Source organism: Hemicordylus capensis, chromosome 5 (genome assembly GCF_027244095.1).
Source record: "Hemicordylus capensis ecotype Gifberg chromosome 5, rHemCap1.1.pri, whole genome shotgun sequence".
NCBI lineage: Eukaryota > Metazoa > Chordata > Lepidosauria > Squamata > Cordylidae > Hemicordylus > Hemicordylus capensis.
The window spans coordinates 135155293-135182587 of NC_069661.1; the positions used below are offsets into that span (position 1 = coordinate 135155293).

General features: G+C 45.9%; 1 protein-coding gene across 4 annotated transcripts in view; it reads left to right on the forward strand.

Annotated features, from left to right (window-relative positions):
• EFCAB6 (EF-hand calcium binding domain 6) overlaps positions 1-27295 on the forward strand; it is a 280127-nt gene that overhangs the window by 240403 nt on the left and 12429 nt on the right. For all 4 annotated transcript variants that reach the window (XM_053257507.1, XM_053257509.1, XM_053257508.1 and 1 more), the window contains 2 exons: positions 17866-18081; positions 19384-19561. In XM_053257507.1, the coding sequence (XP_053113482.1) occupies positions 17866-18081; positions 19384-19561 (394 nt within the window). The remainder of the gene's footprint in view (positions 1-17865; positions 18082-19383; positions 19562-27295) is intronic.

The following is a 27295-nucleotide window of genomic DNA, read 5'->3' on the forward strand; positions in this document are numbered from 1 at the left end:
GATCGAAATCAAAATTGCCTAGCAATAGCACCAAACAAAAGGAAGGATCCAGAAAATGCCCGCGGTTAGACACAGGCGACCAGTGCCCGATGGGCAATCTCCCGGTGCCTGATGCTATCCCCACGGAGGGTTCAGCGGTGGAAGTGGAATGAGCAGCGCTACGCTCTCCCCCTACCTCACCTGTCGAAGCACCTCCGACATAGCCTCTGCCGGCTTCAACCATGAGTAAAGACCCCTTTTCACCCAGAGCCACTCAGTGGCTGAGGGAATTCTTTCGCAGAGAATTTGCACTTGAGCCATCTGCGGCTCCGTATTTAGCCCCTCTGGCACAGACAATTCCAGCTCCTGTGGGGAACCCAACTCAGAGCTCACTGGCTAACACCCCCCCCCCCAGTGCAAGACCAGGGGTCCAGACCCAGGTGGCCAGCAGGCGAGGCTTTAATGAAATCTCTTCCTCTTTGCTAGACTCGAGCCCTCGCCGTAGGGCCATACCTATATCTGAATGGGGTCTGTTCCTCCCGAGGCCATTGCCCCATAGGAATAGGCGAAAGCACAGAGTGTCTTCCTCATCTGCTTCCTCCACTTCTAATGAAGACAGGAGACCTAAACAACCCCAAACCCCGGCTATCCCCGCTCCCAACCTTCTTCTTCCCCCTCCCCAACTACCAAGCCCCACCCTGCTCCCCTGGTGCCTGATTCTTCCTCGGAGGGGGCTCCCTCGCACCCACTCCCCACGGAGCCCACTGACCCCGTAGGTTCAGACAAGGAGGATGGGGAACTTTCTGAGGAAGAGGTAGTATTGCCTATTGCTAACTCTGCCAGGCTTTTCTCCTCAGCAGATTTCGAAGTCCTACCGGTGAAAGCAAAGTGCACAATTAATGATATCTCGCCATCAGAGCTTACGGATACTACTTCAACCCTTGACCAACAGGTTTTTCTGGCCTCAGAACCAGTAACTCCGGTGGTTCCTTTCCCCCCTTTATTCCACAGAGTGATGTGTGCGGAATGGCAACGCCCAACCTCCACCAAGCCCATAGGGAACATACCTAAGAAACATTACATGTTGCCCAAAGAAGTATGTCAACTAATGGCCACCCCTAAGCTGGACCCCCCCCCCCGGTCGCTCAACTAGTTTCGGGGGCTATCCTGCATTCAGAAGGACAGGAGCAGCTTAAGTCTCAAGAAGACAGGTGCTGCGATACTCTCTTCAAAAAGATTCATGACGCCTCAGCGTCTTCCATTAAGATTGCCACAACTAACTCTATCTTCGCCCGGGCCTCCTTGCTCTGGGCAAAAGAACTAGTCAAGCTCGTTCCTCCTGAACTTCCCAAGTTGCGACAGGGTATTAACAAAATGGCCAAGGCGGCTGCCCTAATGTCGGACTCTAGCTTAGACAGCATCCAACATTCCTCCCGGGCCTTGGTGGGGGCCGTCGCGGTGCGCAGATCTCTGTGGCTTAAAACATGGAATGTAGACTACAAATCTAAGGTAGCCTTGACTTCTGCTCCTTTTGCGGGCTCCGACCTCTTCGGATCCTCTTTGAATCCTTTTGCAATTCGCCCCAGTCCTTTCATCCCTACAGACAGACATTCAACCTGAGTTTTCCTTCCAGAAATTCCGGGACTGTAACCTCTAGAGGTGCAGCCAGACCACAATGGAGACAGTGTTTCAGGGGCAATTCAAGGGGCGCCTCCCACAAACCATTCAGCACCCCTTTTTCTCAGAGAAAGCAATGACGCCACTCCAGTGGGCGGCAGGTTGGAGGATTTCTCTGCTACCTGGATGTCCACGACCTCCGACGCCTGGGTGATAGACACAGTGTCCAATGGTTACAACATAGAGCTTTTCTCCGTTCCTCCTCCATGTTTCATCCCTACAACAAGGTCTCCCATCCCAGACAAACATCTCTGGATGCTTCAGGCAGTACATCACCTTCTTCAGATGCGGGCCATAGAGCATGTCCCCCCTGCTCAAAGATTCCAGGGCACATACTCCATCCTCTTCCTCGTCCCAAATAAAGATGGTTCCTGGAGGTCCGTCCTCAAGCTGAAAGCCTTCAATCGCTGTGTTCGAAAACGAAGATTCTGAATGGAATCACTCCATACCATAAAAGAGACAATCCGACCAGGAGACTACCTGGCATTGGTAGACCTCTCAGAGGCCTACTTACACATTCCAATCAGGACCAACTCCTGTAGGGACCTGCGCTTCACCTACAACGGAGTCCACTACCAGTATCGCGCACTCCCATTCAGATTGTCACCCGCCCTGAGGGTGTTTACGAAAATAATGGTCTCCCTAATCTCGCACCTGCATCTCCGGGGGTACACATTCACCCCTTGCTCAACGACTTGCTCATCAGAGCCCACTTGAAGGAGCAGGCCATCAGGAATGTACACACCTCTCTGACGGCACTGAGGGATCACGGATTCCTTAACAATATGGAAAAGAGCCATCTCAACCCCTTACAGCAACTAGTCCATTTAGGGGCCCTGTTCGACACTGTGCAAGGCGTGATCTGCCTGCTACAGGAGCGACAGGACACGATTACGAGGCAACTTCCCCCCCTCCTCCGCAAATCCTCAGAGGATGTCATGATCCTATCAAAGGCTCTAGGCTCGATGATAGCTTGCCTAGAGTGCACCCCTGGGCCAGGTGGCACCCCTGCCCCCTACAGTGGCTTCTCCTACCTTGGCAAGACAACATCATGGCAGTCAACAAGATCTCAATCCCAATCTCCCCGAAGGTCAGGCAGTCACTCCACCGGTGGCTGTCCCCAGTCCTGCTTCAGGGCCTGCAGTTGGCGGATCCCCTTCGCACGGTGGTAACTACCGATGCCAGCCTTTCTGGATGGGGAGCTCACTGCCTGGACCAGGTAACTCAGGGATCCTGGTCGGAGGTCCAGTCCAAGTTCCCCATAAACTGGCTAGAACTATGGGCTGCACCTGTGGCCCTTCGCCACTTTCAGGACACCCTGCAAGACCGTCATGTATTACTCAGGACAGACAACGTGACAGTCAAAGCTCACATCAACCAACAGGGGGGCACCAAGTTGAAGAAACTTATGCAGGAGGCCGATCTTTTATTTCAGTGGGCAGAGACTTACCTCCTATCAATCAGAGCCGAACACCTAAAAGGAGAGGAAAACGATCTGGCAGACTGGCTGATTTGAAGATCCCTCGACCCAGGCAAATGGTCTCTACACCCCGAAGTTTTCGCACAGATCGTCATAGTCCGGGGATCCCCACAAGTGGACCTCTTCGCGTCATTACACAACCATCAACTTCCACGATTCTTCTCCAGGTACCACTCTCCCCTGGAGGAGGCAACGGATGCCCTACACTCCCCGTGGCCGGACTCCCTGCTATACGCCTTTCCTCCCACTCCCATCATCATGAAGGTCATCAAGAAGGCGATTCAGGAATGGGCGGAGTTGATCCTTGTTATTCCACATTGGCCACACAGACCATGGTTCTCCAACCTCATCGACCTGGCGGTCAGGACCCCGTGGCTCCTCCCGTTGCGACAGGGCCTCCTGAGCCAGGGCCCTCTGCTCCATCCCGATCCCCAGTGGTTGCATCTCTCTGCCTGGAGATTGAACGTGAGAGACTAGCCACCAAGGGATACTTGAAACCAGTCCAGAACACCATCCTGGCAGCTAGATGGAATTCAACACTTTGAATATACCAGACTACTTGGTCTGCTTTTCTTAAATGGGCACATGACAGCAAGCGGGATCCCTTCGCCGCAGGAGTACCAGAGGTCCTCGCCTTCCTTCAGGCGGGCTTAGACTTTCACCTACGTCCCAGTACCCTCAGACGCCAGGCCTCAGCGTTGGCATCGGTCCTACCTATCTCTTCAGATGCGTCTGGACAACAGTCTCTCCATCCACATGTGTCTAGATTTCTCTGAGGAGCAAGCAACTTGGCGCCTCCACCCATTCAATGCTTTCCGTCATGGAACCTGAACCGAGTCCTAAATGCCCTCACTAAAGCCCCATTTGAGCCCATTGCATCCATTCCCCTGAGGATCTTGTCCTATAAGGTGCTATTCCTAGTGGCGGTCACCTCGGCCAGGAGGGTCTCGGAACTTGGCACCCTTTCAGCAAGAAAGGAATTCTGTACCCTCCAATCAGACACGGGTGAATCTACACCTAGATCCCACCTTCCTCCCCAAAGTCAACTCTATGTTCCATAGACCCCAAGTTATTGTTCTCCCCTCCTTCTGCCCATCTCCGGTTCACCTGCGGGAAATGTTATGTCACAACCTCGATGTTCGCAGGGCCCTGTGAACTTAAATCCGTCAAACCAGGGACATATGAAAGTCTGACGCCCTTTTTGTGTCATTCCACTCCCCATCTTTGGGAAATAAGGCCTCGACAGATACCCTTGCGAGGTGGATTAAATTCTTCTAGCCTACTTGGCTCTCAACCTTCCCCCTCCTGGGGGTATCACTGCCCACTCTACAAGAAGCGCAGCCGCGTCAGCGGCTTTCACAGCCCACATTCCGTTGTCAGAAATCTGCAGGGCTGCCACATGGGCTTCTACCACTCCATTCATTAAACACTACAAAATTTCAGGTTTTTCAGAGGCACAGGCGGCCTTTGGCCATACGGTGCTACAACAGGTCCTCTGAATACATCCTACCCAACCCAGGGACTCGTGTCTACCAGCTTGGGCACGTCCCTGCCTGAGGATCTCCTACCACAAAGGAAAAAGGAACATTGGTCTTACTGTGAAAGGTTCTTTTTCCTGGTGGTAGGAGATCCTCAGCCCCTCCCATATGTTGTCTTCTTCTGGGGTGAAGGGTTGGGTCCTGCTGGGCCATTCTGTATCGTAATTCTCCAGGCCGGCTCCTGAGGCATCTCTCTGGGTTACAGCTGTTAGGCTGTCCTTTGTATTCTGTTTTTGTGCCTCACTTTCGTTTCCTTTTCACTTTATCTGATCTTTTTTCCTAAGTTCCTCTGTGCACTTTTGCCAGCACGCATTCACACAGCTCTCTCCATGTAATTCGCCACTCCTCATTTGACAGCCCTGGAACTGGGGCTGGGAGGCGACCATGCCTGCAAACAAGTCACATGGTCAGTTCTGTCTCGAGCATGCGCAGTCTACCACCCTGCCTGAGGATCTCCTACCACCAGGAAAAAGAACCCTTCATGGTAAGACCAATGTTCCTTTCTCTAGCCTGCTTTGACAAGTAGATGTAATATTGCCAAACTAAAGGCAGAGTGGAGGATGAGCAAAAAGTCGGAGGTACACATGTGTGATTCTTACACATTAAAAAAATTGTTTCCCCAGTGTTCTAATAGTAGAGGCACTTTTTTAAAAAGTTAAAATTGGAGGCACACTCAACTCTTACATTTGGGAAGATTTCTTTAACAGATACCAACAACCAGTATAGCAAGAGTAAGAAGTAGGGGTGTGCACGAATCTGTGATTTGATCTGAGGTCAAATTGAATTGCAACTCCCCCAGATTGATTCATCAAAAGCAACTGATTTGGCCAGCTGCCTCAATGAATCACCCCCAAATTGACCTGAATAGATTTGGGCAATTCGGATGCCATTTTGAGGCCCGTGTTGCTGTGAAAATGGACCTCAAAATGGCACTTTTTTCTGGGGATCTACCTATTGGAATCAGTGAGTAGATCAGCCATCCAAGGCGGGCTGATGCACTGTCGGGAGTGGGGGTTGGTCTACCTGCTGATCCCAATTGGTAGACCAGCTCTCCACAGAAAACCAGGAGAACTGATCTACCAATTGGGATTGGCAGGTAGACCAACCCTCCACTCCTGACTTCATGCATCAGCCTGCCTTGGAGGACAGGTCTACCTGGGTATGGTTGGGATGGTTGTGATTTTCAGAGCATAAGTAATTATGCTGCATTTCTGCATTAAAAATAACTGAGTGAAAGAATCACACCTGATGCACAGATGTGAGAAAATTACCCCATTGAGGCTAATTAGAAGGAGGCAAGGCTAGAACAATAAGTCACGCAGAGCTGTAGTATACAGTCTTGTCTGTGAGTGGGTACATAATCTGTAATTATTCAATGAATGAATTTATCATGGTGCACTAGTATTTTCATAGCACACTATTTGAAAATTACTAGAGTATACAGATGTCAACAACCAGTGCAGCATAAACCCTCCAACATGGAAATAGCTCCCATGTTGCAATCAGTTGTTACAGTCACCTTGATTCATGAAGAATAATATCTTCATATTATAATACCTTCATATGATTATAATTAGGATAGCAACCTGATTCATGAAGGATAATAGTTCCAAGTGTTTGTACTGAAGCATCATATGTCACAAATATAACCATAAAACTTGTTAGTTGTGACTAAAACCAAGGGTCAAATCAGACATGACACTAAATAAGGCTGTTCACACAGGCAGCCTAACCCAGGCTAGGGCAGCCCAACTTGGGTTAGGTTGTGTGTGTGACATGCCAGGATCCGTGCAGATCCTGTCACTGCCAGCCTGCCTAACAAGACCTTTGTACCTGACCTTTAGATAGGGTTAAGGGTACAAGTGCACCCATAACCCTGAGATCGTGTGTTTGCTCAGGCTGGAGGCACCCTGAGCAGACACAGAGACAGGTGCCTAGAGCCCGTCTCATGGGGGTATTCTCCAATGCACTGCACTCACTACATGGTGCATTGTGGGATCTCCAGAGGCCAGGATGTGTCATCCTGGCCTCCAGAGATCTGCTCTGGTTGAACCAGTGTGGATCATCCTGGAGCATGAACCGCACTCCCAGTAGCATGCTCTGGATCATCTGGTGGGACCCTGCCTTCCCCCCTGCCCGCCTGCATTCTGATTGTGTGCACAGTCTTATTGTGTCAGTTGTGCTTGTGTTTTTGTTTTAACTAAAACAGCAGCTGCAGCTGACCCAGGGGGCCCTCCAGCTTTCCACTGTTTTCTCTCATGCTCTCAAATGAAAACAGTTCCTCTGAGGCCCCTATAAACCCTGAAATAGATGCATTCCTCCCAGGGCTTATAGCAGCATCTGGGGCTGGGGGCAGTAGTGATTGGGATTGTGGTATAAGGGTAATGCCCTGCCAGAAGAGCTTCACCATGCTCTCTGAGGGTTTCTTGAAAAGATGTTAAGCCTCATTGTCAGCCTCCTAGGGGATGAGGTGGGCTCCTAGCCCTTCTTGAACTCCAGAATCACTGGTGCAACCCCAAAAAGGTCAGCCTCAGGAACAGCCAGGGGATGAGGTTAGCTTGTCACCTGAGTCCTCCTGCTGGAACTGCATTCAGCCAGTTCCCCCTCCTGGAGACCTCCTGGCTCCCATACTCAGAAGCAGCCACTCATCATCAGCTGCCTTATCTTTAAATACCCCAGTGCAGAGCTAACAGGGCTTAAAGCCTACTTCCAGCCCCACCTCCTTCTTGACCTTGCTTCCTGCCACACCCCACCTAGCTGTCTCCCTAGAGCTGTTTCCTGCAGCTTTCCCTGCCTTGCCCTCTTAATGCCACTGAGATCTGACCAGCCTGGGCCCGGCACATCCCCACTGCCCTCTAAAAGGAACAGAAGCCTCAGAGGAGGGATGCCATGCCCTTCTCCAGCCTCCACAGGGCCACCCAGGTAACATGGAATCCTGACACTTGTTTGTTTAGAGAGGCTTTTAAATGTATTTTAGGACAATGTGATGGTTTTTGTTTTTTTAAGTGAGTCTGTTTTAATTGATTTATTTTTTACTGTTGTGTTTTATTACTGTTTGTTCTCAATTTTGTGTTTTATTGTTGTGAGCCACTCCAAACGGTATTGCACTGAATGGCTGGGATAGATGAATGTGAGATAAATAAACTAAGGGAGCAGTTGCCCCAGGGCTGTGGGACACACTTCCTGCTGAGATTAGAGCTACACCATCCCTGATGTCTTTTAGGAAACAATGGAAGACACATCTCTTTAGCCAAGCTTTCTAGTTGATGTTTTAGTTGAATTGTATTGATTGTTTTAACTGCTAATTTTTAATATGTTTTAAATGTGTTAATGTTTTGTTTGTTTTTACTGTGAACTGCCTAGAGACTTTGGTAGTAGGTGGTGTAGAATATCTATTACATACATACATACATAAGATCCTTGCATGCACATTCTGATTGCTCCCCGCTCCCCTTGCATGGCTGCTATTTTAATAAAGAACAAAGATTCTGGTTTGACCCAATTCCATTGCTTTCTGCAGGATTTAGTTGCAGCTGTCAACTTGCTGCTGCATCTTCTTTTCCAAACTATTGTTATTATTGTATACACATTTCCCAAGCTGCTGGCCTTCAACTTATAGTTAAGATAATCTCTGCTAACCTACTGCACAAAACCATTACAATATTTAATTGATGCTCATAAAACATTTTGAGCTCCTCTGGTGCAGTGCAACGTGTGTTTTGTTTTGTATAATTCATAATATGGTAGCAGCTGGCCAATAGGGGAGAGCTGAAAGGAACTTCAAAATGTAATTTTGGCCTTTGATGTTTAACATGAAAACCAGAGGTGAAGAGCTTCCTTCAGGGTCTAATATTTTCAGGGAGATTTTCTCAGTGAAAAATGAAAGCTTACAGGTTGTCCATCTGAACAAATGCCCAAATCCTATAGGATTCACTTTACTTAGAAATGACCCATCAGTACTGGTGTTTAATTTCCATGTATTCTACCTATAATGACAACCTAATAGCCTGATGCTAGCTAGAAGTATATAAATCCACACAGCAGTGCATAACTCACAGCCAAATCAAATGGACATCCTGCTGCCTTGTTACACTGTTGGAACCCAAGTCGAGATCCGTTATTGATGTGGCAGCAATTTCATTTCTCCTGCCAAGAAATGAGAAAGAACAAGATTAGGTTAAAGTCAGATCACATAAGGAACTTGTACAGTGTCTTGCACTGGATCCCAAGGGCTACTTGAAGGTCCTCTGCATGTACACAACCCTCCATTCAGAATTCCTGTGAGGAAAATGGCAGTTTTCTATGGAAGAGCAAAGCCATCAGAATATTAGTGTTTGAAAGCATGTGGGCACTGGCCCTGCTAGCTTGGCAAAGAGGCACCTTTTAACATGGGGATTCTCTTTATTTAGCAGGGGGAGAGTAACTGGCCCTATCCACCCCCAGCACAGTACCTCCAGTAACTGTTGCTGGTGTCTATTTTTGATTGTGAGCCCTTTGGGGACAGGAATCCATCTTATTTATTTGTTATTTCTCGGAGTAAACCACCCTGAGCCATTTTTGGAAGGGTGGTATAGAAAATGAATGAATAATCTCAGAAGCCAGAGACGTGAATAAATATGGGTTTCAGTGGTTAAGGGATGAAAATTCAGCATCTTAACTTTTGTTCCTCCCCTGTCTGGCAAAATTATAATAAATTCTGCAAAGTAATGAAAAATAGAGAATAAAATTTCTATAATTTATTCAGGTCCAAGAGTTTTAGCTTTTTTTGGCACAGAGTTTGGATTATGTAGAATTTTTATTTTATATTTTTCTAACACAGCTCTAGTTAGTCAGTAATATGACCCATTCATTTTAACTGTTAAATAAAGTTTATTAATAATAATAATAATAAAAAAAATTTAAAATAAAAACAAAATAATAAAATATTAATAATATTATTATTATTATTATTATTATTATTAAAAACTTGTATTGTACATTAGTTTAAATAATTATGCTGGAGTGGGGGTGAACAAAATTTGCACAGCAATATTTGCACAGCAAATTGGTGCACGGAAACCGTTTACAGATTAGGCATTTTTCACACAGCAGGTTTACTGCGAGGCTTTACTGCGAGTTTGAAGTTGCCACAAAAACTTGATGCAAAAAGTGGATTTTTTAAATCATGGAGATAAATTGGGCTTCACTCTTAACATGCAATGAAAAACCTGAATCATGTGTGAAGTGCTCCCTGATAGCTTGCAGGGACTTCGGGGTAAATCTGGAAGATATATGAATGAACACTCTCCATTCTGGAGGAGATGCAAGCTAAAAGCCCTGTGTGAAAAATTCCATGGAGAAATTTGCCATAGTCAGTTTAAAATGGCCTCCTAGTGGCCATTTTGTGTCAAAGCATGTACTTTTAAATTAATCTATATATTTAATTCTCTTGGGACATGCGTGCCGAGGATTTGGCGGCGGAACTCTCGCAGCGGGGAGGGAAAGGCAGCGGGCGGGCGGAGGGAAAAGCAGCGGGAGGCAGACGGGGGCGATGAAAAACAGTGGCAGTGGGGCTCTTCTTGGCCGCTCGCCGCGGCTCTGTGTGGGGGGAGGAACGGGAGGGGAGGAGGGCTGGAGAGCACGGGGCCGGAGGGAAGGGGAAGAGAGGAGAGACCGGGGCAGGAGGAAGAGGGAGGGGGAAACAGCTGGCCCCAAAGCGCCGCACAGATGCTCTGTGCGGGGTTGGCTAGTATTTTATTATTACATTTATATAGAATCATAGAATTTTAGAGCGCTACAGCATCTCTGGCAGATGCCTTTCCAGCCTCCATTTGAAACTCTCTAGAGAAGGAGAACCCACCACTGCACAATACAGTCTGTTCTACTATCAAACAAGTCCCATAGTTATAAAACTCCTCCTAATTTCCAGCTTAAGTGCCATTTCTTGTAATTCATATAAAATGAGTAATATATATGAAACACCAGTCAAAGAGCATTAAATACACAATCTTTAATAGGCATGTATCAAGGAGTGTACCTTATTCCAGGTGTGACCCCATCAGAGTCAGAGGGGCCAACAGTCAACCAAAGCTGTGCCTGAGAGACATTTGTGTGCCCACTTAATAGCCCACTTAAGTTGCACCAAAACAGGTGTGCTCTACCTGGGTAGATAGAGAACTGCACCCTAGGTTACCCTTTTGTCACCCAGGGTCCTAAATCACACAGAAGGGTCCTTGGGTTCAGTGCTGCCCTCCTCAGACAGAGCTTGGACCCAGAGAATGCAACGCACCCAATTGTGCTCTCTGGATCCAACCTTTGTCTGAGGAGGGCAGCACTGAACCCAAGAACCCTTCTGTGTGATTTAAGACTCTGGGTGACTAAAGGGTGCATTGGCACTGGGGAGTAGAGCTAACTGGCATGCTCACATTCTCCCATCTACTTGGGTACAGCATACCTGTTTTCAGGGGTGGATCCAGCAGGAAATTACAGGGGGTGCAACAGAAATCCCCCCCCCCAAAAGATCCCCCCCTAAAAATATTGAGGCTTGGATTTTCTCTCTTGCAAATGTACTATGCCAGGGAGTGTCAAGCTAAAATTTGGTGGTGGGCCAGATTAGATTCTGATGCACGTCTGGGGAGCCACACATAGCCTAGCACCCACCTCCCACCACCTTCTGCCTTCCACCTCCTCCCTGCTCTTTCTCTCATTCCTTTTCTCCACCACCCTTAAATTAGCTGATAGTCCTGTGCATTTCGATTCGGGTACAAAACGTTTTGTGCCCAAAAATGGCAATTTTGGAGGTTTTGTAACCAAAACAAAATCAAGAATTAAATAACAGAGATTTTTGTTTCCAAATTGAAATGACTGTGTTTTGGACAGAATGCTTTGTTCTTCAGAAAAGCATTGCAATTCAGATTGACTTCTCTGACTCTATCCACTCCAGCTGAGGCACTGAGTGATTAGCAGAAGATAAGATATGCAAAAACTGTTGAGCATGAATGGTTTAGTTAAGTGTTGTATTCAGTGTGATTGAAATGCAAACTGACCTTGCAAAGGGATTTGAAAGACAGCATTTTGAGACAGAAATACCCAAATATCTTTGGGAGCTCAATGCAATTCCAAAGCTCTTGCTAAAAGCTATGGTATAAATTGTGTGGAGAAGATTTTCGAGAAGCTGGTTAGGAAAGTTCTGAAATTACATAGGTGTTTCTTTCCAAAGATTTAGAAAGAATCTCTTGACTTGTTCAGGGCTCTTTTGAAGAGCTATTTTGTTTTTCTTCTGATTTTTATGAGTTATAGTGGTGTCTAAGTTTTGATGCCCAAGTTGAGCAGTCTAATGTAATTTAGGTCACAATGTAATTTGGTGGGACATGATGTCTAAGCCAGGGGTTCACAACTTTTGCCATTGCAGGGACAGGTCATCCACATGGGACTACGGAGACAAAAGGAGGGGGGTGGGGAATACACAAGTCAATCTATTGACATTCCCAGGAATCTTCGTGGCTTCTCTCTTTCTTGTAACCATGATCCATGGTTTTGCACTTTCTTAAATGCAGTGATGATAAATCTCAACAATTCTGAACAGTAGGCTGATTTGTTTGGGCTACGGCTCACTCCAGTTCAGTTAAATGAACATTTGAAGCTGTTCCATAGTACCAAGGCAGTTTTATTTTATTATTTTACATATTATATCCCGCTCTTCCTCCAAGGAGCCCAGAGCGGTGTACTACATACTTAGGTTTATCCTCACAACAACCCTGAGAAGTAGGTTAGGCTGAGAGAAGTGAATGGCCCAGAGTCACCCAGCAAGCATCATGGCTGAATGGGGATTTGAACTCGGGTCTCCCCGGTCCTAGTCCAGCACTCTAACCACTACATCACACTGGCTCATTGGTCTATCTTGCTATCTCAAATGACCTGTGGTCACTGTTCCATGGGGAGGGAGTGTTTTTATTGAAAGATTGCTTGAATCCACAAATGGGTTGTGCTACTGTGCTAGTGCCACAGGGACAGGCTCCCGCCCTCTTCAAAATTCTCAAATACTGTAACTGTGCCAAAAAATTAAGTGTCATTGTTGTTCATCATTCTCTTCACTCTTTCAACTTGTTTATGTGGGGCTTCAGGGGCAAAACAGTGGGTTGGGTGGCAGTGTCCCAAGGGTGGTGCACCCAGATTCCAAATAGGGCAAAGGGCTGATTTCTTAGGAATTTTTGAGGTTTACGCGTCTTTAAGATTTTTTCCCATAGGGAATAATGGAGGTTTCAGCAGCCCCATAACTCCACCTGGGGGGGCACTGGGATGGCCCAAAGCAAGTGGTGGTGTAGTGCACAGAGGGTACCAACCAAGCCCCTGGATTGCTAACCCATTGGGGTACTGGGCTTTGTTGTTTCTGAGGTGTTGAGTTTAGATTCTCTGGTAGCAAGTGAGATTTTTAATGAAAAACCATGAACCCACTCTCATATGCTACTAGATAATCTACTCTCAGAACACCTTTAGAACAACAAAACCCTGTACTTCATGGGTTGGCAACCCATGTGGGTGGTTGGCACCCTATGTGCACTACACTGCCACTTGCTCTGGGCCACCCCAGTGCCCCTCAAGTGGAGTTATGGGACTGCAGAAACCTCCATTATACCCTACAAGGAAAATCTGAAAGACACGTAATTTCATTAATTCTTTAAAAATCAGCCCTTTGCCAAATTCCTCTTTAAAAATTGTGGTAGCTTCCTTGCACCAACTGGGCACTACCACCAACCACACTCCACTCTGGGCCACCCCTTTCCCCCCATGTGAAGCTATACTTTTCCTGAAATCTCCATCATACCCTATGGAGAAAATCTGAAAGATGCGCAAACTTCAGAAATTCACTAAAAAATCAGCAGTTTGCCCAATTCCTTTGAAATTTTTGTGGTAGCTTCCACTCATTGGGCACTATAACCTGCACCCACTCTTTTGACCACATGACCCATTTTTTAATCTGAGTTAATTCGGATTCAGATTCGGATTAATTCAGATACAAAACAAAACTGGGGTGATTCGGAAGGCTTAATTTCAGACAAAATACAAAATGGGGTTGATTTGGATTTGGTACAAATCAAAACAGAAAAAATACAAAACGCACAACCCTATTAGCTGAGTTCACTACTTTTTACACTAAAATACACTCAGGGAAAGATTGATTTATTTTTATTTTTGGTGGGGGAGGGGAGAAATCCTGAACATACCTGTCAATATCAAATTTTGCATAGACAATCCTACCACTCTTCCTCTCTCCCTTAACAGAGGTGTTGCTAGGTACTTAAAAGATCTGGGGCTTGGGCCCACAGCTTACCCACATTTTGATAATTAAACCCTTTCATGCTCTCTTAAAGATATCCAACACTCTCCTCCCCACTAGTTTGCTTCACCCTAAAAATGAATCTTTTCCTCATGCATCAGATTTCTCCTGCAATCCATATGCACACAGTTTAGAACCAGTGTGGTGTAGTGATTAGAGTGTTAAGACTAGGATTAGGGGACTTGCATTCCCCATTCAGTCATGAAACTCACTATGGGACTTTAGCTGAGACACTCGCTCTCCCCCGTCCAAGTCTGCCCCACAGGATTGTTGTGAGGATAAAAGTGGTGAGGAGGAACATGTACACTACCCTGTAAGCATGTAAACTCAGAAGCAAATTCAAATAGCCTTTTTATACCAATCACAGCAACATGCAATCCAGTTCCATCTCTCCTATTGACTACATTTCATTTAAGCAAAAACTCTTATGCAACTATAGTGTATGTCTATATACTACAGTATATATACAATGTATCGTGTGTGTCTATACACTATAGAAAGAAAAGCTGCTATTTTGATTTCAAATAGGACTGCAGAATGTCATATATGAAGTTATCCCAATTTTGCAGAATTTAAAGACAACCAATCATTTCATGTGCAAGGGAGTTTTAAAAATGAGTTTCTTGTGAACTGATTTACAAAGCCTTATTTTGAAGCAAGTGTACAAAAATTGACTTTTGGGCTGTACACTACAGAAAGAAAAGCCAGCATTTTTATTTTGGTGGGGGAGCATATTATAAGCACAAAGCAAAATAAAATAGTAATGTTTAAAAGTGGAAACATGTTAAGACAACCATTTTCTCATATTTTGTTGTTTAAGCCATTCTGAGAACCCTGTTGCTAAAAAAAGTAGCATGTAAATATTTTTAATATGGGTGCGGGGAGGAAGAGAAAAAAACCCAAACACAGAGACCAGGTAAGAACTATAAGTAGTGTATCTTTAGGAACAAAAACAGAACCATTTTGTCAGAGCATTCCTCCCCCCACCCCATTCTTTTCAAAGCTTTTAATACTTTTGCATGGGTTAATTTCCTCACAAGAAGGTATACTGTTGGGATGGGGAGGGTTTTTCTTACAAGTTTGGACTAGAACAGTTGTGGCATATTTAAAAAGGCTTAAAAAGAAGAAGCTTAAAACACACTCTCTCACACTCACACATGGGATGGGACTTCTCTCTCATATACAACAAACACACAGTTCGGGGAGGGGGGGAGAGCAACACGGTAGCTTGACCAAGGGGAACAAATCACACACAAACAAAACAAACAGCAAAGGGTTGGTTTTTACAAAATATATTACTTTCCTTCTTGGAGGGAGCCCAACAGCCGGCTTCTTGGGCTCTGCAGTTACATACAAATTCCAAGTGGGGGAGGAGCACAAGACTCCAGGAGAACCAATAGGGCTGGGAGAAAATTTAAACCTTTTTTTACTCTCTGCTACTGCCGATCTCCAAGAGACTCAACATTAATTCACAGGGGGTGCAACTGCACCCTTGCGCACACGCACACACACCGATCCACCCCTGCCTGTTTTGGTAACAAAGAAAGTAAGCTAATCTGTCCTCACAGCTGCAAATGAGAGCCAGTGTTGTGTAGTGGTTAGAGTGTTGACAAAGAAGTAGGGAGACCTGAGTTCAAATCCCCATTCAGCCATGAAACTTACTGGATGACTCTGGGCCAGTCACTTCTCTCTCAGCCTAACCTACCTCTCAGGGTTGTTGTGAGGATAAGCATAACCATGTCTGGGCTCCTTGAAGGAAGAGCGGGATATAAATGTAAAAATAATAATTTAAAAATGGGTGTATAAAATGCAGTCTTGGAAAGGTTTACAAACTGTTTAATTTTACTCCTTGGCAAGAAGCAAATTAAAGACCCAAATGTAGTGCCTCAGAAATCTGCATGGATTGCTGAGCAACTTGACGTACCTGCTTAGAGTATGACCTTCAACGATCATACCCATATAAAACGTAGAGGATCACATTGCTGTGCTACAGTTTGTTTCAGAGATTCAAGTACACTATACTATAGTCAGTGTGGCAAATTGCAAGGCCACAGACAAGTCTTAAAATGGCTCACTATGGGCTTGCTTCCCTTTGAAAACATCCTGCAGGAATCTCCTTCTCATACAATTTGTTGTCTGATCAATTGAGCTCTATGATTTCTGCCATTCTCAGTAGCTATGGTAACCTTGGAATGTATGCCATAATAATAGATGAACAGCCACAGAGTGTATTTCCTTCACCACTACATGACTAGAGAGAGTTCTCACACATCTGCTTCTAGTTCAGAGTGATGTTTACTGACAGGCTCTTGAGCCTTGGCGTCTATTTTTCTAGAAATGAAGCGCTGCCTAGCTGTGTGCTTTCAGGGCCAATGAGCAGCTGGCAGCAAGGCAGATCCTAGGCTGTGAAGCAAAGCTCAGGCTCCAAGGCAGAGACAAGGCAATAAGTCAGGGCCCAGGCAGCAAGGCAGGTCCTGGGCAGCAGAGCAGAGTTCACAGAGCTTGGTTTGAATCCACAAAGGTGCAGGTGATTCCAAGAGCTTTCTTGGCCAGCAGGAGCCTCCATCTTCCTGGCTTTCTAGGACAGCCTTCCTCCTGAGGAGACCTTCTGACTAGTTTACCCTCCTTCTGAGGAGACCCATCGGGAAGGAGTCTCTGGACAGCCAAGTATGTGCTTCCTCTTTGCCACTGGTCTGGTGTCACCTTTGCTCCTGAGGGGCATGGGGGTGACAGAGGAGGCTTGAGGAGACAAGGCCCCATCTGAGGGTAGCAGCTTCCTAGAGCTCCAGGACTCCTCTGTAGGGTTGTTTGTAGGGTTGCCAACTGTCCCGCATTACGTGGGATGTCCCTCATTTCAGGGATGAAGTGTTGGTCCCTATAGGGACAGCATTTGTCCTGCAATTTGGTGGCGAGGCAAGCACTGGAAGTGTAAAATACTTGCAGTGGGGGGCATCTTATTCCTTTCGCTATGTAAACTATTTTGAGTTGTTCTTGGTTGAAAAGTGGTATAACCCGAATATGTTCTAAATAATAACAATGCTGGTTATTCAATAGCATATAATTCAATAACATATACATCAATGATACTCAGGTTCTTGACTACCACTGCATATACCTCCCCCTGCAGCCCCCCCCCCCAGCCCCTCCAAATGTGTGTCCCTCATTCTGGCAATGAAATGTTGGCAACCCTAGTTGGTTGGCTCTGGCTGCCCAGTTGCTGCTGATTCAAGTGAGCAGTTATCTGGGCTGGGGCAGAGGACAGGGCCCCATCTCGGGATGCCAAGTTCCTAGTGTCCCAGGACTCCTCTGCAGGGATGGTTGACTGTGGCTGCCCTGGTGCCGTTGCTTCTAGGCAGTCATCTGGGCTGAAGCAGATTGGACTGAAGCTCTTTTGCCCCAGACTTGCTCTCAGAGTCCTTGCCAGGGTAAACCCTGACACTATTCATAGTGGGCCAGTTCTCACAATCTGGCTATGTTAGTTGTGCCACCAAATGTCAGGTGGTGGAGGGAGAAGGAGGTGTGTGCGCTCCAGATTCCTGGTTGTCTGGATGGTGAAAAAGACCAGGAAGTGATCATATGGATGGGGTCCATCATGGTTGCTTGGCATGTGCAACCAACATTGGCCACCTTAGTTCAAATCTAAGAGTGCCAATGTCAGTTGCCTGTGCCGAGCAATCACAATCGACACCCCTACATAATCACTTCCAAGTCCTTCTCACCACACAGATGACCAGGAATCTGGAGTGTGTTCATCTCCTCCTCCCTCTGCTGCCTAAGATCTGGTGGCAAAATTAACATAGCTGGATTGTGAAAACCAGCCCCTTGTGCTTTGCCTCATCCCACATTTGCTGAAACATGGTCCTCTGTTTAAATAGTTTGAGAATCTCTGGAACGTGGTACCTCTTGACCTTAATGGGAAATTGAAATACCCTGAATTTCTGAGGATGTTCAGCTCTGAAGCAGCAGAAATGCCAGATGCAGCCTGTGCAAACCACCCAGATGGACCCAGCAAGCCTGTGACACCAGCTGAGCCTGCATCAAGGTTACCTTCACGGCCCAAAACAGCAGCTTCCCCATCACCTCCAAAGAAAGTAAGTATTTGGTAGCTGAAGCCCTTCCCTTGCTATTGTATGGCATAGGAAATTGGTAGTGGATTCAAACATGATCTCAGCACAACTTAGAATATGAATCCAGTTGAGCTTGTGTAGCTTATGACACCAAAAGTTATTCTCTGAGCTAGAGAGGAATTTAAGTCCTTCATCTATCCCTGCTTCTCATGCTTCCTGCCTCCTTGGCTCTTCCCCCTGGCACTTCCTTGTTTTATGCTACTCTTGCAATAGAGGAAGGAAGGTAAATCTTTTCCCCCATTCCCCTCTCTAATGTTTGGCACACTTCTGTGGTTATGTGGCAGACACAACAAATGCTGAGAAATGTAATTTTTCCAGCGGAAACACTACATTTCCTAGCACTCCTTGTGTCTCTGATGCAGTTATAGCAGTGTGCCAGGTATCACATATGGGATGTAGGACAGAAACCACTTTTAGTTCCTAGTTTTTAGCATTTTACTTATAACTTTTAATATGAAACTTCTAAATGTGGTTGTAGTTTGGTCTTGTTTAATTTGTTTAAATTTTGTTTAATTCAACATGTTTAATTCTATTAATAGCTACAATAATCTATTGTATTTAAGTTGTTAGTCATTTCGAGCAATAGTGTACTGGAGGAGCAGGATATAAGTATTTTGAATGAATGAATAAAATAAACTTCCTCCTTCTGTCAAAACAGGAACAAAAGTATGCAGGGGGGTGGGCTGCTTGGTGGAGAGGCAACCAACTGGGCAGGCAGATGAGGGGATGTCAGGGAGATCTTGTTTAGGAAAACTTCTCAAGTGGAGCATGCCCCTTATTCTTATATATTGAGTACCTTACATAAAAGGTGCTCAATGTTTTGATGTTTCAAAACAAGAAGCTCTTACCAAGTGCATCACACTACAATGTGCTGGTTCACACAATCTAGGGCTTAATGTGAGTTACTTAATCTTATTGTGATTGTGTGAATTCATGTCAAGGCAGGAATCTCAGATTCATCTTGTATCGTGAAACATCTTTGTGTGGGTTCACATTTTGTAACCCATATTAAATGCAGATTCAAATGACTGTGTGAACCTGGCATGTGTGAACCCAGATCAAGGTGGTTTATGCTCTGAGATTCCCACCTTGGTGTGGGTGGACATAATAATGCTGATTGATTGATTGCTAATGTTGATAACCTACATTAAACCTAGAACTGAAAGACTGTGTGAACCAGACTTACATTAACTTTCCTAATGGTCTTTATTACAACTTTATTACTTCATTTTTAAACTTTGTAAATTGTCTGACTTCTACCTTTAGACTCCATCAGCCAGTAGGCCATGTACAGCAGCAGTTCAGACTCTACCTATCCTGAACAGCAAACCAATTGAAAGTAAAATTCGGAAGACTATTCAACACTCTTGGAAAGATATGTTGAAGGAATGCAGAGAGAAGGATGTCGACCGCCTGGGGGAAATTTTAGTAGAAGATTTCTTAGGTTGGTCATTTTTCAACAACTTCATTAGAAGTAGTAGAGATCTTATCCCGTTCACAGGACTAGAGTCTCCAGGGTTCCTTGACTAGAAACTATGAAATAGATTTGAAACTGGTTTAAATCTGTGGTGTAGATAGGATTTGATATCCTATTTTGATTTTCTACTCATCCGTGTCTCATGTTACATTCTTCAACTAACTCTTAATTCTGCTAAGAGTGGGAGGATCCAATAAGCTCCTGACCGCCTTTGCTGACAACTTCATCTTTCAGAAGGTAGAAGAAGGAACAAAGGGGTCAGATATCCTGGACATTGTCCTTATTAATAGGGAAAATTGGTTAATGAAATGGAAGTAGGGGTAACCCTGGGGGAAAGTGAAAATGCCATTTTGGAATTCATGATATCAATGGAAGAGAAAACTTCAGGAAGTAGGATGTGTACCCTGAATTTCAGGAAAGCTATCTTAAATGAGCTCAGAGAAATGTTTTCATTTTTCTTCCAAGCCTGTGGGCTTCCCAGAGGTATCTGGCTGGCCACTGTGTGCAACAGGATACTGGACTAAATAGCCTTGGTCCTGATCCAGCATGTTCCTATGTTCTTATGTTATTTGTAACAGAGGTTCAGGGACTGGAATTTCAGGGAGTTTGTTGCTAGTGATTGTATAACTAACAGGCTGTCAGTCGGGGCCCAGCACCAATCTGAGGCCATGGTGTTATGCAGACACAGGCAGGCAGGGATGTACTCTGGAAAAGAAGATAAAGAAGAGTTCTTCTTCTGGCAAGAGTGCTTCTTGTCAGACCATTGGCCCATGGTTTTTTTTTTGTTTTCTCAGCACTGTGTATAATACACTGTGCTATTGCTGCTACAACTATCTGTTTTTTCTGGATCTCAGATTGACAGAGGCAGAACTTGGGTGCCTGCCTTCCCTGAGCTGTGGTTTGTGAGACAGTGTTGTGGCAAGAAATGCACAGTGGCAGCTGAGCTGAGCGCTTTCGCTCTCTTGCTCTCTCTGGGTCACATATTTTCTTGGTGACTACCAAGAAAACTCTAATATTTCCTTGGAGAAATAAGCTCCATGACCGGACTAACTTGTGCTTCACTCACTGCTCTGGCAGTGTTCCCTATAACAGGGATTCCCATACGTTGTTGACTACAACTCCCAGAATCCCAAACTGCAATGGCTTTTGCTTGGGGACTATGGGAGTTCAGGTCAACAAGATCTGGGAATCCATGTTAGAGGAAACACTGTGTTCTAGTCTGCTTTGCAATCTGCATTGCAAGCTGTATTCACTCAGTCAAAATGTGTCTGAAGACGTTGCTGTAGTTAAGCTTATGGCTATACTTGCTGCTAAGGTTGCTGCTGTGGCAACTATTACAAAGCTGGAACGTAAGGACAGAGCCATAATTGTGTGTGAGAGAGCAACTTGTGCCAATGATGTTACTACAGCACAGGAATTATGGCTTGCAGTGGATTCAGGGTCCGTTCTCCTTTTATGGCCATTTTTTTACTATCTTTGAAATGTGTGTTGGGAGGGACAGCTACTCCCTTTTACTGTGTGCTTGCAGTGTTTTTCAAGGCAGGGTTTCAAAATTGTGCACTTGCTTGTTCCAGCCATTGGGAACATTGGGGAACTTGAAACACCCTGGGATGCCAAAGTGGGTTGGGTGGCAGGGCATGATTGGTGCCACCTACCACCCAACCCACAAAATAAATGGGCAAGTGGGTGATTTGTTTAACCTTAAATAAATGCTTAACCTTTCCCCCAATCCCCACCCCCATAGGATTCTATGGGGGTTTGGGGGGAAAGCTAAAACATTTCAAGAATCCTCACATTTCAAGAAAACATCTCAAGAAAAACATTTCAAGATCCTCAAGATTGAGGGGCATTAGTGCCACCTCATCTTGTGAACATTTGCATAGTGCCCATAGCCATTTATGCTCTTTCCTCTTTCCCTTCAATAGGAATGGTGCACAGAATATCATTTTACTATGAGGGTTGTTGAGACTTGTAGCCCTGGTGCAATTCCTGGTAGGAAAAGATCCTCTGCCAGTGTCTGGCATGCCCACTGCTGCTACCTCTGTCCCAACATAGGTTTCCTGAGAGTTTTGGGGCAGGTCATAGGATGAGGAAGAACTCAGAGAAAACTGTAATTAGAGACATATTTTCCTCATCCTGCTCACATAGAACTATAGAATTTTTACCAAATTGGAAAGGACTTTCTGGGTGCAGAAAACTGCTACAGAATCGCTGATTGATGGCCATCCAGCTTCTCTTTGAAAATCTCCAACAAAGAAAAGCTCACCAGTACACGAAGTAGACAATTCCACTGTCAGACAGCTCTTACTGTTAGAAATTCTTCCTAGTGTCTCGCCTAAATCTGCTTCCTTATAATTTCAGTATATCAACCAAGAATCCAAATACAGTATGCTAATATTTTAATATGGTACTAATAATAAAATGATATAATTGAAAACTATCATAACTACATAAGGTATAATTGGTCAAAATTAATAAAAATATGTCCATGCATCACAAGATTCATAAAGAATAATCAATGAGCTCTCATAAAAGTGATCACTATATGCCTAATGGAAAAAATTAGATCCAGTGATTCATATCCAAAGTATGCTGCCTATAGATGGGAGAGGCATGTGATTGCAATGTCATGTTTTAACTGAAAAACTGGATATCTGTCTTGTCATTCTTGTCCTTGTGCCTTGATCACAGTGTTGCATTTTAATTGAAAAATTGGATATCTGTTTTGTCAGTCTTGTAGTTTTGACTGAAATCAATCCAAACGCAAACTGAATGCATTTCGACTGAAGTCAATCTTCAGTGGCAATTAACAGGAAAAATTTCACTTCCACTTGTAGTCACCAGTATTCTCATGGGGACTGAACTGGCAATAGGGAGAAACTATTGCCAATTCAGACTCCATGAGAAGTACTGGTGACTACTAGTGGAAGGGAAAATTCCCCTGGTTCCAGCCTCCACGCCCCACTACCCCTGGAATCCTCACCAGATTCTGCTTTACAAACATAGCCCTCAAATCAGATTGAACTGGTTTGAACTGATGTGGTTCAAACTCAGACCGGCAACCTTTTTTGTTTGTTTGTTTTTGTTTTGAGGCTGGTCTGACAGTGGTAACCTTTAATTTGAAGTTGGGTGGTTGATAGTTGTGGATTACATGCACCTCCTCCTCCCTCTGCCTACTGATATTCAGCAGCATAGCTATGATGGCCAGAACATGAGAATTGGCCCAGAATGTGTCTGAGATCATCCCTACCAGTTCCTTTCAGTACCCTGGGATGTAATTCAGCTGGCAGAGGAGTCTCAAGTTCATGTAAAGTAGCTAGATGTTCTCTTACTACGTTTCTACCTGAGCCATGATTCCCTCCATTAGAAGCATTCGACCACCATCTCCCTTTTAGGAGGAAATAGGTGCAGAATAGAGTTATGCAGCTCTGCCCTCTCAGTTGCTCATTACTAGGTCACTATCTTCCCCAAGCCATGGAATTTCAGCTTCCTTGACCTTCCTCTTGTTTCCAGGACATCCCTTAAAGTCACTCTTTGCCATGGGTGCCATTTGGACAGGACCTTCCTGGCCTTGCTATTCCCACCTTTTGGGCGAGATCAGGAAATGGAAGCAGCTGACTGTTTTCATACTCACGTATCAGACCTGGAAACGGTGCTGGTGTGTCTTCCATATGCAAGAGCACGCTAATGAAACTGTAGTTTGAGAAGCACCTAATGCTATTAAACTCAATCCTTTATCATGGGAACTTCCCAGAAATGAAGATGCAGCCCATGCATAAAAGAGAACCAGCACTCCTAAGCACAGCTTCTGTGGGCCATAGAAGTCTATTTTATTTATGTATTATTTTTTATAACCAGAACTCAAAGAGCCCTATAGTGGCTAACAATACAAAAATACTTAAAAGGGAAGTCAGAGCACATTTTTTTAAAATGTGCAAAGGAAAATAAATTATTCTCCCTATCTGCATCTTCCTTGTGGGAGGGAGCAGCTGCAAAATAGGAGTTATGCATGTGGGGGGAAAGTCACTTGTCATCTACCAACTGGGTCACTAAATACTATGACTTTTTTAAAATCACATGTATGCCTTATTCTGAGCTGTATTGACCAAGGGGTGGAGTCTAATTTGAACATTTAAAGGTGACCACAGTAGGGATGTGTGATCCAGCTCGATTTGGACCATAGCTTGGCCCAGTTGGCCAATCTGAGTTTGAACTGGACCAAAGGGGGATGCTAGTCCAAGTTTGAATTGGACCAGGCCTGGTTCAAAAAGAAACGGTCTGAACCGGTTCAAAAAGAACTGGTCCAAACTGGCTTGGAGATATACTACTAACTGCAGAAAGGTTAGTTGGGAGAAGGTTCAATTTCCCTCAGCTGTGGACTAGGGGTGTTCACAGAACCAGTTTCCCTGGTTTGGTTCAAATCCAGACTGGATGTGAACCGATCTGGCCCAGTCCATTTTTGGTCCAGCTGAACCGGGTGTGTAGTGGACAGCCAGCCAGCACTGATAGAGTTAATTGGAGGCGGGGAGCAGTTCATCTTGATTGACAGACTGGAGACCCTAGGTCATGACCCAATAGATTTACATGTGGGGTGGGCTAAAGGGGCTCCGGGGGGCTGTTGGGAAGAAGAAGGGCGTGACCCAGGTGAGAGAGAGAAAATGATGGAGGCTGATCACATTCTTCCTCAGTGAGGCTGCAGAATCTTGTGAGACTGATTTGCAGGGGCTTGGATCTCACCAGGGCTTTGAGGAGATTCAAGGGGCGAAAGCCAGGCTGTGTGGCTTTTGGAAGGTAGTGCAGGAGGAAGTATGTTTAGGAAAACTTTGTGTTAGAAGTTATGTTCTTTTCTGTGTGTTGCTTTGTAATGCCTAAATATCTGTTTCTTGTAACAGAATAACTAAGATTAATTACATGCCGCCTACAAAAAGATCTGGGTCTTGTGAATATTATTGTAACCAAGCTAAGTGTTTCCAAGTGCAACCAAAAAGTTGAAGCCTAAGACTAACTAGTTTGTAGCTACTTAATAAGTTGTTTTTCTCAATCAATCAATCAGTCTTTATTACGGTCATAAACCAGCAGAAAGTATAAGGGTGATTACCTGTTAAAAGTGAGTATAGATAAAAGTGATTACATATGGAACGGTACTTAAGGTACATAATAATATTAAAATGGTGGCCTCCGCCAGCCCCCCTGAAGCCCTTTGTGCGGGAACAGCTAAGGCCGGGGTGCTTGCCCCCGCAGAAGCCGCAGTCGTGCCTGAACCTGCAGGGAGACCGCATGCACTTCCCGCTCCCGTTGTACTTCCAGCACACCAGGTGACTTTGAACCCCCTGGGCGCTGGCGGGGGAAGCTGCTGACGCTGCCGGGGTTTTGGAAATTAGATGGCCGCTCTTGGCGCGCTCACCGGTCAGTGGCCTGGAAGGGGTCATGATTCTGAGCCAAAGCTCGGAGTGCTGCTTTTCCCACGATATTCCTGGATAGTTGGAAGCGCGCTCCCTGAACGCTTGGTCGTAGGCCTCCCAGGAGTTGCCCGCGAAATCCATAAATGCCCTATGGATGGTATCAAAATACTTAATAAGGGCAGGGCCCCTCTCAGGGTACCGCTCCGTGATCACCCCCATGTATATGGTGAACCCCGACACCCAGTTGTTCCAATTGCGCTCTATTGGCTTCCTCCTGGTCCTTTCCTTCTCCCTCTCTAGTTCCCCGTCCTTCCCCATGGGCTCTGGCTCCTTGAATAGCAGCTGGAAGACATTTATGAATTCGCCTTTCCAGATGCGTTCCTTCACGTGTGGTAGCAAGTGGTCGCCCAAAGGGACAGGCCCATCCAGGCCGTTCCCACCGCTGGCTGGCTGCGCCATTGCCGGGGCTGCAGGAGTCCCAGCCTGACCCGCCCCCCCCCTTGCCAAACTTGGTTGCACGTTGCGTGCGGGGAAGCCCAGTTCATCGGTCCCGGGAACCAGCCAAAGGGGCCCCCAGGGGGGCTCCCTGGCAACCCCCACGGCCAGAACCCTTGCGGGGACTCACCACCTCGTTCGGCCTGGTCCTCTGCCACCGCTCCTGCTGCCTGTCCTGACATTGTCGCACTGTCACTACAGGCCGCCTCCGCTTCCTTGTCGCTACCCGGGGCGGGAACGGATGCCGTGGCTGCCTCAAGCGCTGCTAGACGGTCAGTGAAACCTTGCATTAATTTGATGCATTTCGCAGCCCTGGTCATCCATCGCGGGTTGGCGGGGCCAGGAGTACCCCCTTTCCCTGGGCGCTGCCATGCCCGATGGGCCCCCCATCACCCTGAAGGGCTTCCCGTCCTCCCATGATAGTCTCCAGGTGGGCGATAAGGGCCTTAATGGCACCCAGCTCCATATCCCGCTCATCCTCCAAGGAGGAGTCCTTCTGGGCTGGGCGCGCCCTGGCCTTTGCAGTGGGCTTTTTGCCTTTCCTGCCCTTCTCCAATGGGGCCTTCTTACCCTTCCCCAGCGGGGCCTTCTTGGGAGCCATAACATGCACTTCCCTCGCCCGGGGACGAGAATAAGGCGCGCGAAAAATTAGGGGTGTGGTGTGAGCCCTCAAAATCCCACTGGGATGGTGGTGGTGAACTCAGGGTCCCCACCTGCTCAATGCCCATCCTTGCCGCCAGCCACCCGGCCACCTGCCCCTAGTCCCCCAAACCTGGGCTGGGTCGAGCCTGGCCAGATCTGGGTGCTAGAGAGAAAATACGTACAAACTCGGGATGAGAGAGAGAGAGCTCAAGACCTTGTTGACCAACTCTAGCAAATAAATGGTGTGACCAACTGTTAAAAACATAAGAACAGCCCTGCTGGATCTGAGGCCTAGATAGTCCACCATCCTGTTTCATGCTGTGGTCCACCAGATCCCTCTGAGAAGCTCACAGGTGAGGGTATGCGCTCTCTCTTTTTATTGCTGTTGCCTCCCTGCAACTGGTATATGGAAGCATCTTACCTCTGAGACTGGAGGTGGCCTGTAGGCACCAGACTAGTAGCCATTGATAGACCTGTCCTCCATGAATTTGTCTAAGCCCAATTTAAAGCCATCCAAGTCAGTGGCCATCACCACATCCCATGGCAGAGAATTTCAGAGATTAATTATGTGTTTGAAAAGGTACTTCCTTTTGTTGGTCCTACATTTCCTATGACCATTTCCTGGCCATAGTTTCATGCTCCTGGTTCTAGCATTGTGAGAGAGGGAGAAAATTTTCTCTCTGTCTACTCTCTCTACTCCATGCATAATTGTATTCATCTCTATCATGTCTCCCCATAGGCACCTCTTTTCCAAACTAAAGAGCCTCATAAGGAAAGTGCTCTAGGCCCCTGATGATCTTGGTTGCCCTCTTCTGCACCTTATCTAGTTCTACAATGTCCTTCTTAAGATATGGTGACCAGACCTGTATGCAGTTCTCCAAATGTGGCCGCACCATAGATTTGTATAATGGCATTATCATATGAGCATTTTTATTTTCACCTCTCTTCCTAATTATCTGTAGGATTTACCCTTTTCACAGCTGCTGCTGAGTTGACACTTTCAATGAGCTGTCCACTATGACCCCAAGATCAGTGTATATGTGCAGTTGGGATTTTTTGCCCCAATATACATCACTCTACACTTGTTTACATTGAATAGCATTTGCCATTTTGTCACACACTCACCCAGTTTGGAGATATCCTTTTGGAGCTCCTCACAACC